This window comes from Somniosus microcephalus, chromosome 5 (genome assembly GCF_052327205.1).
Source record: "Somniosus microcephalus isolate GS21.2 chromosome 5, FLI_Smic_1.0, whole genome shotgun sequence".
Taxonomy (NCBI): Eukaryota; Metazoa; Chordata; class Chondrichthyes; order Squaliformes; family Somniosidae; genus Somniosus; species Somniosus microcephalus.
In genome coordinates, this window is record NC_140991.1 from 23,008,944 (window position 1) to 23,023,396 (window position 14,453).

General features: G+C 44.4%; 1 protein-coding gene across 5 annotated transcripts in view; it reads left to right on the top strand.

Moving 5' to 3' along the window:
* The window catches only part of nktr (natural killer cell triggering receptor), a 281,979-nt gene that overhangs the window by 115,050 nt on the left and 152,476 nt on the right, over positions 1-14,453 (top strand). For all 5 annotated transcript variants that reach the window (XM_085987423.1, XM_085987425.1, XM_085987426.1 and 2 more), the window contains exon 3: positions 13,808-13,882. In XM_085987423.1, coding sequence (XP_085843549.1) covers positions 13,808-13,882 — 75 coding nt within the window. The remainder of the gene's footprint in view (positions 1-13,807; positions 13,883-14,453) is intronic.

The window sequence follows — 14,453 nt, forward strand, 5'->3', positions numbered from 1 at the left end:
GGGGCCAATGCTCTTAGAGGACTTGGGTACTACTCTTACCTGTCCAATCGTAGGCAGAGCATCTCTAGCAATGGCTCCTGTTCCCGCTCCCACATGTTACCTCAGGAGCCCCCCAAGAATCTGTCCTTGGCCCCCTCCACTTCCTCATCTTGTCCCTTCATGACATCGAGTCAGGTTACACATGTATACTGAGGATACTCAGTTCCACCTCTTCACCACCTCTGTGGATCCCTCCACTGCCTCTGTTGTCAGACTGCTTGTCTAATATCCAGTCCTGGATGAGCCACAATTTCCTCCAGTTAAGCCATTGTCTTCGGTCCTTGCCATCGTTTCCATTCTCCTCCCTGGCTAGTCTCACATTGAACCATATCATTTGCAACTTCGATGTTCTATTTGACCACGACCTGAGCTTCCAACTCCATATTCTCCTTCACAATGACAGACTACTTCCACATCTGTAACATCACCCACCTCCATCCCTGCCTTACCTTATCTGCGGCTATTTGTCACTTCCAGACTCGACTGTTCCAATGCTTTCCTTGCCAGCCGCCCACCCTCCATAAACTGGAAGCTCATCCAAAATTCTGCTGCCTGTACCTTAGCCCGCAATAAGTCACACTCGCCCACCACCCCTGTGCTCACTGACCTACGTTGGCTCCCGGTCCCCCAGTGTCTCAAATTTAAAATTCTCATTCACTTTTTCAAATCTTTTCATGGCTTCGTCCCTCCCTATTTCTGTAATCTACTCCAGCCCCACAACTCTGCGTTGCTTCGACTATGGCTTCTTGTACTTCCCCCAACTTCCTTCAGCCCACTATTGACTATGTCTTCAGCTGTCTAGGCCCTGCGCTCTGGAGTCACTTCTCTGGGTCTCCACCTCCCTCTCCTCCTTTAAGACACATATTGAAATTTACCTCTTTGACTAAGCTGTTAGTCACCTGTCCTCGTATCCCCACTTTGACTGGGGTGGGGTGGGGGGGGGGGGAAGAGACCAGAGATTTGCAAGCATAATAGCTGTTATGTTTTATTTTGTCTTGAAATTAAGTGGTATTTACATACTATTCAAAAATGAGCAAACCATGAACCTGAATTTGAATGATATGATTCAAAATGTGGTGCTTTATCCAATACAACACTTGCACCAGATTTTACATGGGGATCGTTCATGGCCAAGATACGCCTATTACTTGTCAAAGTGAAATTGTAGAAATGTATGCCTTACATAGGATTACATAGGATATACGACACAGAAACAAGCCATTCAACCCAACCAGCCCATGCCAGCGTTTATGCTCCACTCGCCCCTCCTCCCCGTCTATCCTCATCTAAATCTATCGGCATAACCCTCTATTCCCTTCTCCCTCATATGCTTGTCCAGCCTCCCCTTAAATGCATCTATACTATTTGCTTCAACCACTCCCTGTGGTAGCAAGTTTCTTCTGAATTCCCTATTGGATTTCTTGGTGACTATCTTATATTGATGGCCTCTAGTTATGCTCTTCCCCACAAGTGGAAACATTCTCTCTGTATCCACTCTATCAAAACCTTTCATAATTTTAAAGACCTCTATTAGATCACCCCTCAGCCTTTTTTCAAGAGAAGAGACCCAGCCTGTTCATCCTTTCCTGATGTGTATACCTTCACATTTCTGGTATCATCCTTATAAATCTTCTCTGCACCCTCTCCAGTGACTCTATATCCTTTTTATAATATGGCGACCAGAACTGTACGCAGTACTCCAAGTGTGGTCTAGCCAAGGTTCGATACAGGTTTAGCATAACTTCCCTACTTTTCAATTCTATCCCTCTAGAAATAAACCCTAGTGCTTGGTTTGCTTTCTTTATGGCCTTGCTAACCTGTGTCGCAACTTTTAGTGATTTGTGTATTTACACTGAGACCTGATATACCTATCAATTCGTCCAATGAAAAGCGACGAGTTAGGAAAGTAACTATAGGTTTTTATTGACTAAATAACAGAGCCCACCCTCATGGGTGATCGGATCCAACAAGGAGGAATACCAGCCAGTCGACTACCTTTATACCTGGGCAGGTAGGTGGAGCCATGGGCGGAGTCAGTGATGGTCAGCCCAGGTATAACAGCGTGACAAGAGGCGACCTCGTATAGTGATACAACAGTGAGAACAGTGAGAACAATATAACAGTGATAACTATAGTGTAACGATAGTGAACGATAAAAGTGGTTTACCACAAGACCCTTTTGTTCCTCTACCCCACCCTGACTCGCACCCTCCAAGTAATAAGTGACCTCCCTATTTTTCCTACCAAAATGTAATGCCTCACATTTATCTGTGTTGAACTTCATTTGCCAATTATTTGCCCATTCTGCAAGTTTATTGATGTCCTCCTGTAATTTGTTGCAGTTCTCCTCAGTATTGACTCTTTCCCCCACCCCCCCCAAATTTGGTGTCATCCGCAAATTTAGAAATTGTGTTGCTGATTCCAAAATCGTTAATATAAATTGTGAACAATAGTGATCCCAGCACTGATCCTTGTGGAACACCACTACCTACCTTCTGCAACCTTTTACTCCTACTCTCTGTTTTCTGTCTTGAAGCCAGCCAGCTATCCATTCTGCTACTTGTCCCCTGACTCCGCAATCTGTGACCTTGTTTATCAGTCTCTTACCGAAAGCCTTTTTAAAATCCAGATAAATTACATCTGCATTACCATTGTCTACTCTCTCTGTTACCTCTTCAAAAAATTCAATGAGGTTGGTCAAGCAAGACTTTTCCTTTTGAAATCCATGCTGACTATTCATTACTATGTTTTTGGTTTCTAGATGTTCTTCTATTTTCTCCTTTAGTAGGGATTCCATTATTTTTCCTACCACTGATGTTAAGCTGACTGGTCTATAATTCCCTGGACATGTTCTATCCCCCTTAAATATAGGTATTCTGTTAGCTATCCACCAGTCCTCTGGCACTATACCTTTTTCTATTAAAGGTATTAAATATGTGTAGTAATGCCTCTGCTATCTCCTCCCTAGATTCTTTTAAAATGCGTGGATGCAATCCATCAATTGAGTTTGATTAGTTTATTTAATATATCCCCTAACTTTATTTTAAATGCACTTATCTCATCGCTAATCTCATCATCCAATGTCATGTCCACCTGTTCTATCTCCCTGGTAAATACTGAAGCAAAATAATTACTTAATATTTCTGCCATCTCTACCGTTACTTGTGGTATTATCCTGACTTAATGGCCCTATTCCCATCCCAACCTTCCTTTTTTATTGATGTGCCTATAAAATATTTTACTATTTTGTTTTATGTTCCTTGATAATTTAATTTCATAGTTCCTCTTTGCCTCCCTAATTGTTTTTTGACTTCTCTCCTAATCTCTTCGTATTCTCCCTTATGCACTCCCCTGCTGTCTGTGTACTTAATGTCTGCCTCTTTCTTTACCCTCAATTATTCCCTTAGGGCTTTATTCATCGATGGAGTCTCATTAGTGTTTAGTTCCTTTTTGCGGCATATATTTTTCCCGCACTCTCTTGAACACTGTTTTAAATGTTTCCCATTGCTGTTCTACATTGTTGTTTACTAATATTGTTGCCCATTTTATTTTCCCACGTTCTAGTCTCAGCCCCTCAATCAGCTTTTCTCCAATCTATTATCCTGGTTTTCATCATACTTATGTCCTTCTCAATCATCATCTTAAAAGTGTATTATATTATGGTCACTATTGCCTAGACGTTCCCCTACTTTTACTTCTCTTATATGCTGTGGTTCATTCCCCATTACTCGATCCAATAGCGAATCCTCCCTTGTTGGGCATTTTACATATTGGGTTAGAAAGGAGTCCTGTACACATTTACCTGCCTCTTCTGTCCAATTAATATTGGGGTAGTTGAAAACCCCCACGATGATTCTATTTTTTTTACTCATTTCCCTAATTTGTCTGCATATTTCTTCCTCTACCTCTCTTCCACTATTAGTGGTCTGTAGACTGCACCAATTAGTGTGATTGATCCTATATTATCTTTTATCTCTATCCATATGGATTCTATTTTTGTCTTGCTGATAGCCTTGTGGCTCCTTGCAGCCTAAAGTGTTTTTATCAATACAAGAACTGTTCAATAAGTAATACGATCTGAAAGCAGTGCTTCAAAAAAAAAAGGGAGAGGTTTGACTTTGTACATCATTGTACGATAACCAGTAAAGCACTAGAACTGCAAGAAATTGTCACATGGATGGGGTACATCTTACAATTGCAGAATGTTTTATGGATTGCACTTTGTTGCAAATTATTTAATAAATTATTATGCTCAAAATGTTTTCCAAAAATTGCTTCCTCGCTCCACACCGCCCCCCACCCCCCCCCCCCCCCCCGCCAACCCCAGTCCCTTATTGAAGTAATGGGAGATGCTGGTTACCTAGGAAACTGAGACAAGAAGTCAAAAGATCCGAGCAGATCAGTCCGTTCTGGGAAAAACCACACTAGATGCTAATAATATCCCTGCAGACGTGAATTCTAGTAAAGTGTTACGTTTATTTATAAACAGACATTAAATTCTGCTGGAAAAGAGGCATTGAAAGTTGGGCTTTGTTGTAGCAGGAGATGGTCTATGAAAGGCACAGGAAGGTCAAATATATAACTTTGCAAGTGTAAGTTTTCTAATATAAGGCAGCATTTCCCCCCAATGCTTGTAACCTGGGGGAGATGGAGCATTTCCCCAATGCTTGTAACCTGGGGGAGATGGAGTATTTCCCCCAATGCTTGTAACCTGGGGGAGATGGAGCATTTCCCCCAATGCTTGTAACCTGGGGAGATGGAGTATTTCCCCCAATGCTTGTAACCTGGGGGAGATGGAGCATTTCCCCCAATGCTTGTAACCTGGGGGCGATGGAGCATTTTCCCCCAATGCTTGTAACCTGGGGGAGATGGAGTATTTCCCCCAATGCTTGTAACCTGGGGGAGATGGAGCATTTCCCCCAATGCTTGTAACCTGGGGGAGATGGAGTATTTCCCCCAATGCTTGTAACCTGGGGGAGATGGAGCATTTCCCCAATGCTTGTAACCTGGGGGAGATGGAGCATTTCCCCCAATGCTTGTAACCTGGGGGAGATGGAGCATTTCCCCAATGCTTGTAACCTGGGGGAGATGGAGCATTTCCCCCAATGCTTGTAACCTGGGGGAGATGGAGTATTTTCCCCCAATGCTTGTAACCTGGGGGAGATGGAGCATTTCCCCAATGCTTGTAACCTGGGGGAGATGGAGTATTTTCCCCCAATGCTTGTAACCTGGGGGAGATGGAGCATTTCCCCCAATGCTTGTAACCTGGGGGAGATGGAGCATTTTCCCCCAATGCTTGTAACCTGGGGGAGATGGAGCATTTTCCCCCCAATGCCTGTAACCTGGGGGAGATGGCAGCATTTTCCCCAATGCTTGTAACCTGGGGGAGATGGAGTATTTTCCCCCAATGCTTGTAACCTGGGGGAGATGGAGCATTTTCCCCAATGCTTGTAACCTGGGGGAGATGGAGTATTTTCCCCCAATGCTTGTAACCTGGGGGAGATGGAGTATTTTCCCCCAATGCTTGTAACCTGGGGGAGATGGAGTATTTTCCCCCAATGCCTGTAACCTGGGGGAGATGGAGTATTTTCCCCCAATGCTTGTAACCTGGGGGAGATGGAGCATTTTCCCCAATGCTTGTAACCTGGGGGAGATGGAGTATTTTCCCCCAATGCTTGTAACCTGGGGGAGATGGAGTATTTTCCCCCAATGCTTGTAACCTGGGGGAGATGGAGTATTTTCCCCCAATGCCTGTAACCTGGGGGAGATGGCAGCATTTTCCCCAATGCTTGTAACCTGGGGGAGATGGAGTATTTCCCCCCCCAATGCTTGTAACCTGGGGGAGATGGAGCATTTTCCCCAATGCTTGTAACCTGGGAGAGATGGAGCATTTTCCCCCAATGCTTGTAAGCTGGGGGAGATGGCAGTATTTTATTCATGGTTTTTTTAGTTCTAGTTTTCCCTCCTCTTCCTTTTGTCACATATCTTCCTCCAGACAAGAAGGTGGGCTAGAAATCTGCCCACAGGCCTCCACTAATGCTGCTTTATCAGCAGCTTGTAGCCAGAATGACTATCTCCCCCTCTCTGCCTCTGAGTAGGACAGATGAGATGAAAAACTCATTTGTGTGGAGGTGATACCACCACACCCGCACCCAACTGATGTAATAAAACTCACTACGCACTTGGTTTGAGCATAAAGCAAGGCTTTAATCAACTTGTTTCAGAACATGGAGGTCTAGTTGTACTTCACTAGTTCCTTGTCTTACAAAATGCCCCTGACAAGCTGGGGCTGACGCCCGAGTATTTATACTCCTTGGACGGCGCCACCAGCTGGCCGTCCAGCGTTATTTCATGAGTAGTTTCTTGATGAGTGATGAGATTTATAACACCAACCACCTTCCAATTTTTATGTCTGTGTTTTTTCTCCTCCAGTTTTCTTCCCTCTCGTTCTAGAGGTGCTGACTCCTGTTGGGGTTGTGTTCTGTGCATGTCATTTGCCCTCTGGTACCTAGCCCAAGTGGCAGGTCTTCATGTGTGAGCATGCAACCAGATTGTCAACCGGCTATTTGAACTCAAGATTAAAGATAGTGTTTAGTATTAAATGGAAAGCTCCAGGGGCTGTGGATTCTTGCCACCTCTCCAGGCTTGCCTCCGATTCCCTCTGCCTTTAATGCTGCCTCCAGGTGTAGTAGTTGCATTCATAACCGTGGCTCCTTCATACTGTTTACATTGTCATCCCTTGGTGAGAGAGGTACTGGTGATGGTTCCAATTAGAGGATTACAACTTGGAGATGGAACATAAATGAACACAGATGTGAAAAATCATAGGGAGGTTCTGTGATTGGTTTTTTTCTATCTATGGTTCTGGATTATTTGTGAACTATTAATAAACTTCAAGAAATGCTTTTAGCAGAACACCTAACTATGAAAGAGCACACCACAGTTGAGCACCATGAGGTGATTCAGTATGCCACCGAGTGGTAGAATCGGTTCTCCAGGTTGCAAGTTCGCCATCCCTACTCTATTATCAGAGATAGGCGCAGAGCAGAGGCACTTCATCTGGGTGAAGGAGAGTGATTCGGGTGAGTTATTCCTATCTGTGCACAGGCACTACTGTTGGCCATCTTGATGAAACAGGTCAACTATCTTCTCATCAATCTAACCTATCAACCGTAGAAGGATGTACAGGAAACTCTCGTTTAAACGGCACCTAAATATCCGGAATTCTCTCTTAACCGGCAAAATTCTCACTCCGAAAACAATATCTCAATAACCGGCAATGTTTCCGAGTCCGAGTTCGAGTCTCCCGCGGTGGCCGAGTTAGTCAGTGGGGGTAGTTCTCCAAACTGCCACTACTCGGCTTCTTGGCGCTGTCGGAACAGCTCAATAACAGGAGTCTGACTCTCCCGCGCTGCCGGTAGTCTCTTCTGATCCGCCATTTTACAGGGGTACTGTGTGTCTCCCACGCTGCTGGTAGTCATTGCATTGCATTACCCTCAACTGGCAGTACTGTACTTAATCAAGCATCTTCCACCATCCATTTAACACAACATTCTGTAGGTGAGTACCCAATTACTGTACACGGCACATTTCTTGATTTTTTAATTTTGCTTTGTTAAAAATAGCCTCGATAGATAACCCTCTCCGTCATCCGGAATATTTGATCAACCGGTCCCATCGGTGCCGGATACCAGAGTTTCCTGTATGCCCTTGCGGAGAGACAGGAAAGCTTTTGAAATTGAGCTGAATAAAACCCTGACTAATTGCTGTGCATTAGTGCATCTCATGCGGCATTCCTCACAGCCAGTTGGGGGTTGCACTGTTGCAAGGAAGGAGGTGATGAGTTGGGAGGGGGTGGGGAGGGTTGTACATTGCCACTGAGAAGTTTTGAGAAGAGGTTTGTGAGTGATGTTTGCAGAGGCTGTGAAGCAAGTGTATTTGGATTGTTTCCTGAAAAATAAATAATTAGTGTTTTCCTTACCCGCTGCATGTAGATTCATTTAAATAATTCCGACCTTATGATGGACGGCCGGTCATTGATGAAGCAGCTGAAGGTAGTTGAGCTGAGGATGCTGCTCTGAGGAACTCCGACAGCAGTGTCTTGAGGCTGAGATGATTGGCCTCCAACAACCACAATCATCTTCCTTTCTGCCACTGGAGTTTTCCCTCCTGATCCCCATTAACTTCAGTTTTACCAGGACTCCTGGGTGCCACACTCTGTTGAATACTGCCTTGATGCTAAGGGCAGTCACTCGCACCTCACCTCCTGGAATTCAGCTCGTGTGTCCTTGAACCAAGGCTGTAATGAGGTCTGGAGTCGAGTAGTCCTGTCAGAACTCAAACTGAGCATTGGTGTTTAGGTAATCAGCAACTTGCCCAAGTTTGACCTGAAACCATGAGCCATGGGGCCCGGAGTCCACGTTGAGACCACCCATGGCCACTCCCCTGGCTGTATGCCACTGTACCCCTACCTCTGGTGTGTCTGTCCTGCTGGTGGGACAGGATGTACCAAGGGACTCTGAGGCATGGCTGATGGGTAATCTGTGAGTATGACTATGTCAGGCTATTGCTTAACTAGTCTGTGGGACAGCTCCCAACTTTGGCACCAGTCCTCAGATGTTAGTTAGGAGGACTTTACAGGGTTGACTTGGAAGGGTGTGCTTTTGTCATGTCCTGCTGCAATGTTTAGGGTGCAGCCGAGTGGCCTATCCGATTTTATTCTTTGTTGTTTTCCTTTCTAGCAGTTTGATCTAACTGAATGGCTTGCTCGCCTACTTCAAAGAGCAGTTAACAGTCAACCGTGTTGGTGTGGGATTGGAGTCACATATAGAAAGACATTCATATAGCGCTTTTTACGACCTCAAGGACATCCCAAAGCGATTTATAGCCAATGAAGTACTTTTTGAAGTGTGGTCGCTGTTGTAATGTAGGCCAGACCGGGTAAGGACGGTAAATTTTCTTCCCGAAAGGACATTAGTGAACCAGTTTAGTTTTTTCCACAATCCGACAGCTTCATAGCCACTTTTACTGGGAGCTGCTTTTTTCCCAAGATGTCTTTAAAGACTGAATTCAAATTCTCAAACTGCCATGGTGGGTTGGAACTCACATTCTCTGGATTACTAGTCCTGTAACATAACTAGTACTCTACCAGACTCCTGACAGAGGAGTAGGCTTCTCCGAGAAAATGTTTTCTAGAGATTTACAATCAACTCTTAAGTATGAATAAACATTTTACTCAGCATTGATTTTTTTATGGGTTTCCTGTGTTATAGATGTTAGTTTTACTTGTACAGGAAACGCTCTTTTTACCGGCACCTAAATATCCGGAAATCTCTCTTAACCGGCAAAATTCAGGAGTAGGTTCAGGTAAGTTTTACTTCATATTAGTGGCCGTGTAACTGGGGTTCCTGCACCTGTGGCCGTGCAACAGGGACTCCTGGATCTGTGGCCGTGTAACCGGGACTCCTGCACAAGTGCCGTGTAACCGGGACTCCTGCACAAGTGCCGTGTAACCGGGGCTCCTGCACCTGTGGCTGTGTACAGGGCTCTCGTACCTTGGTAAGTATACCTCTCTGTAGTCCGGACTTTTTGATCAACCGGCACCACGCCAGTCCCGTCGGTACCGGATAATAGAGTTTCCTGTAAATTTTCAGGTAGGGCAAAGTTTGTTGTATCTCAAGCCAACTTCACACAACTTCTGTAGTACTGTAATATGATTGTTCAGTTTTCTGCTACTTATTTCCTCATTGACAGTTAACAACTGAATTGGACTGCTTTTGACACATTATCGTTTAGTCAATTGAATATTTGGTGATTTAATAGCTAAGTTCTCATTTCAGCCAGTTACTAATATTTGCCAAATAAAGATGTGACTCTTTCAGATATGGCACCTCTGGAGGACATAAGAATCATAGAATCATGGAATAGTACAGCCCATCAAATGACTCTTACTTCGATAAATATCCTCCTTAGCAGTGGGGGAAATGTGGGCTACTCATAGGAAATTAAAATCTCAGTATCATTCTAGTGTTTGCACCTCATCTAAGTTTTATTTAGATTATGTATCAACTTGGCTCAGTGGTAGCGCTCTGAGTCAGAAGGTTGTGACTTCAAGGCCCACTCCAGGACCTGAGCACATAATCCAGGCTGACACTAGTGCAGTACTGAGGGCATGCTGCATTGTCAGTGGTGCTGTCTTGTGGATGAGGACATAAAAGATCCTATGAAATTATTTGAAGAGCAGCGAGGAGTTTTTCCAGTGTCCTGCACAATATTTAATTCTACTGTAATACAATAGCAAAATACTGCAGATGCTGGAAATCTGAACTAATAACACGATCCATCGCTGACTCTTCCCTTCCCTTCCCTTCCTCGACTTCTCTGTCTCCATTTCTGGGGATAGGCTATTGACCAACATCCACTATAAGCCCACTGACTCCCACAGCTACCTGGTTTACACTTCCTCCCACCCCACTTCCTGTAAGGACTCTCTTCCATTCTCCGAGTTTTTCCGTCTCCGCCGCATCTGTTCTGATGATGTCACCTTCCATACTAGTGCTTCCGACATGTCTTTTTCCTCAACCGAGGATTCCCCTCTGCCATGGTTGACGTGGCCCTCGACCGTGTTCGTTCCATTTCCCACACTTCTGCTCTCACCCCTTCCCCTCCCTCCCAGAACCATGATAGGGTTCCCCTTGTCCTCACGTTTCACCCCACCAGCCTCCACATTCAACGGATCATCCTGCGCCATTTCCGCCACCTCCAGTGTGATCCCACCACCAGACACATCTTCCCCTCACCTCCCCCCCCCCCCCCTTCAGCATTCCGAAGGGACCACTCCCTCCGCGACACCCTGGTCTACTCCTCTATCACCCCCAACACCCCTTCCCCTTTGCCGACACCTTCCCGTGCAAGCGCAGGAGATGCAACACCTGCCCTTTTACCTTCTCCCTTCCCACCGTCCAGGGCCCCAAACACCCCTTCCAGGTGAAACAGCGATTTACTTGTACTTCTTACAATTTAGTATACTGTATTCGCTGCTCATGATGCGGTCTCCTCTACATTGGGGAGACCAAATGCAGTTTGGGTGACCGCTTTGTGGAACACCTCCATTCAGTCTGCAAGCGTGGCCTCAAGCTTCCGGTAGCCTGTCACTTTTTAATTCTCCCCTCCACTCCCACTCTGATCTCTCCGCCCTCGGCCTCTTACATTGTTCTAACGAAGCTCAACGTAAGCTCGAGGAACAGCACCTCATCTTTCTATTAGGCACTTTACAGCCTTCTGGACTCAACATTGAGTTCAACAATTTCAGGCTATAAATTGGCCCCTGTATTTCTTTATATTTTTATTCTCTTGTTTCCTCACATGGTAGCTGTTAATGTTGCTGCCATCATCATTCACGCATCATCTAGAGCCATCTTTTGTTTCTTATCTTGTCCCATTACCTCTCCTTTTGCCTTGCACTATCATCCCCTTTGTCAGTCAATCTCTCCTGCCCTCCATCCTATCACAGACCTTCCCTTTGTTCTTTCCTCCCCTCCTCCCTGCCCCTGCTTAAACATCTCTCCTCCCGAACCTTTTCCAGTTCTGACGAAGGGTTTGACCCGAAACGTTGGCTCTGTTTCTCTCTCCTCGATGCTGCCTGACCCGCTGAGTGTTTCCAGCCCTTTCTGTTGTTAGACCAGTATTTAATTCACTGCTGTTTGTAGAACTTTGTGCGCAAATTGGAGCAGGTTCCCTAGGGAGTCGGTGGAAGCAGTGTTAATGCATTCAAATGCAAATTAGATAGATTTATTTCAGAAAATAATATTTTGGGATACAGTGCGAGTAATTTGAGACAAAATCTAGTAGGTAAGATCTCTGCACTCCTATAATTCTGGCCTCTTGAGCATCCCTGATTTTAATCGCTCCATCATTGGTGGCCGTGCCTTCAGCTGCCTTGGCCCGAAGCTCTGGAATTCCCTGCCTAAACCTCTCCGCCTCGCTACCCCTCTTTCCTCCTTCAAGATGCTCCTTAAAACCTACCTCTTTGACCAAGCTTTCGGTCATCTGCCCTAATTTCTCTCTATGTAGCTCGGTGTCATTTTTCTTGTCTTCACACTCCTGTGAAGTGCCTTGGGACATTGTACTACGTTAAAGACGCTATATAAATGCAAGTTATTGTTGTGTAGCAAGCTTGGGAGGAATATGTGACTTCGGACTTCTAGTTCCCAAAGCTTTCTACCATTGAGGGTTTTATATTCCCCTTTTTATATCTGGGACTGTTGAAGACTAATTGATAAAGATTGATTATCATTAATAATTTACAACTCCATTATTATTGGATCATGCGACTAGCAGGATGGTAGAAGGCGAATGAGAGCACTTCCTAAATTGGCTGCCATTTTTGCCTACATTATGAATGACCACACTTCAAAAAAGTAATTAATTCACTGTGAAGTGCTTTGGGATGTCCCGAGGACGTAAACGGCTACGTTAATACAAGTTCATTCTTTTGTTCTTTTATCAATTAAAAATGGTGCTTTTTCTTTTTTTTTTAAAGTGTATTTTACCAGAAAATAATGATTATAGAATAACCATAAGGAAGTAGATTAAATCTTGGAGTTTGAATGACCAGTCATGAATGTGAAGCTGGAGAATTTATAACCATTTCTGAACCCCGCTAATATTACAGCTTTGAGAATTCTCCCTTGTGTTCCGCTGTGCAGTTCAGCGAGGATTTTATTTTCCTCCCATGCATTATAGCTGTTGTAATCCAAGATGCCTCATGCAGTTGATGTGATGCATAGTCATTATGCATCTGAAGAATCAAATTGTGATGATCTCTGCAAGTTTACCAGAATTTAATTTGCAGCCAATCACAAGAAATACATACAGAAAAATGTTTATCAGTAACTATTTACAGCAGCGTTATTATTGCGGTGGTTTTCAGGGAATGTATATGTGCTGCCTTGTGGAAACATTCACGTATGGCGAGATCGGGATTTATGGATTGCTTGACACTGCGCACTTTAATCTCCGATAACGAATTTTGGTGCAGCTGTGCTGACTAATCACATTGAATACTCAATTAAATATTTTAATGAGCAAGTTGGTTAAAGGATCAATTTATCTTGTCCTGGAAGCTGGCTGTCTGGGCGTGTTAAGTTCCGGAAATGCACTGACTCTCTCGCACACTCTTGGTTCGGTTATTCAGATCTTGTTCCGCAGGAGGCTGCAGTGCCGAAACCACTGCTCAAATGTATTTTTAGAGTTTAGGTCCGCGAGCGTCTTGTGCATCAACCCAAAGATTTTCTTTTTTTAAATCTCTACTTTGAGTTGTGGCTTCCTGCTTCACTGTGCACCTATTCAGTCCGTCACCCAGTAGTTCCATTGATGTTGAACTGAGCAAGAACCAGTTCTGAATATTTTAGTACAGGAATATTCTATTGGTGCAAGCCAACTTTATACATTTAATGCATTAACCCATCCAAATTTGTAATTTAAATGTCAGGTTTTTGTTTCAAATCATTTGTGTGTCTAGTTGCGATATTTGAGAGGAGAGGGAGGAAGTGAGACTAAGGTGAGAAAATAGGGTCCTTTGGAGGAAGTGCTGTTGTCAGCGTGCTTAATCAACAAAGCAGGAAACCTGCTTGGCGGCTGTTCTCGTTTATTAACACGTTACCTGTGGTGCTGCTGACGCTGATCAAAGATAAATTCGAGCTGCATATGCTTACACTTTTTTTTCCAGAGCCTGTATGTTGATTATCAGTTTTTCTTCTCGTTTCAGTGGGCCGCATTGTCTTTGAATTATTTTCAGATGTCTGCCCCAAGACCTGTAAGAATTTCCTCTTTCTCTGCACAGGTATGTAGATGAAGGTGCATGCTTTTAAGGTGGATAACAATTAATCTTTCAGAGCTGCCAGGCCAGAAATAAAAAAAAGGGTAGTTTCTGCACCAAACACACAGGAATGACAAAATGCATCAACCATTTAAACAACAAAAGAAACCATGTAAAGTAAAAAAAAAAACAAGTTGCCAAAGAAAAAGGATGGGTTCATCTGAACCCATAGTCAGAACTGCTGTGTATATTCAGCATTTTCTGTTATAATTACAATTTTCCTCAGGGGGTGGGGGGGTAATATTCTTTGTCCTGGTTGGCTTTAGCCAGTAGGGATGGATGCTCTGGCCTGCTGGCTTCCCTGGGGCTATTATCATTGACGGTTTCCGTTGCTTGGTGTGAGGCATGCTTAGCTCAGTGGGAACAGGTGATCTCTGCCAATAGTTGTTTTCTTCTTCCTCCTCCACTTGGCCAGTGCAAAGTGCCCCACCTAGTGGTCTGGATGAGTACTTAAGTGCTGTCAACGAGGGTAGCTCAGGTGAAGTGTTGGTTCAGCCTTCACTGTCCCATGAAGCGCTTGGCTTTCTGTTGCTAG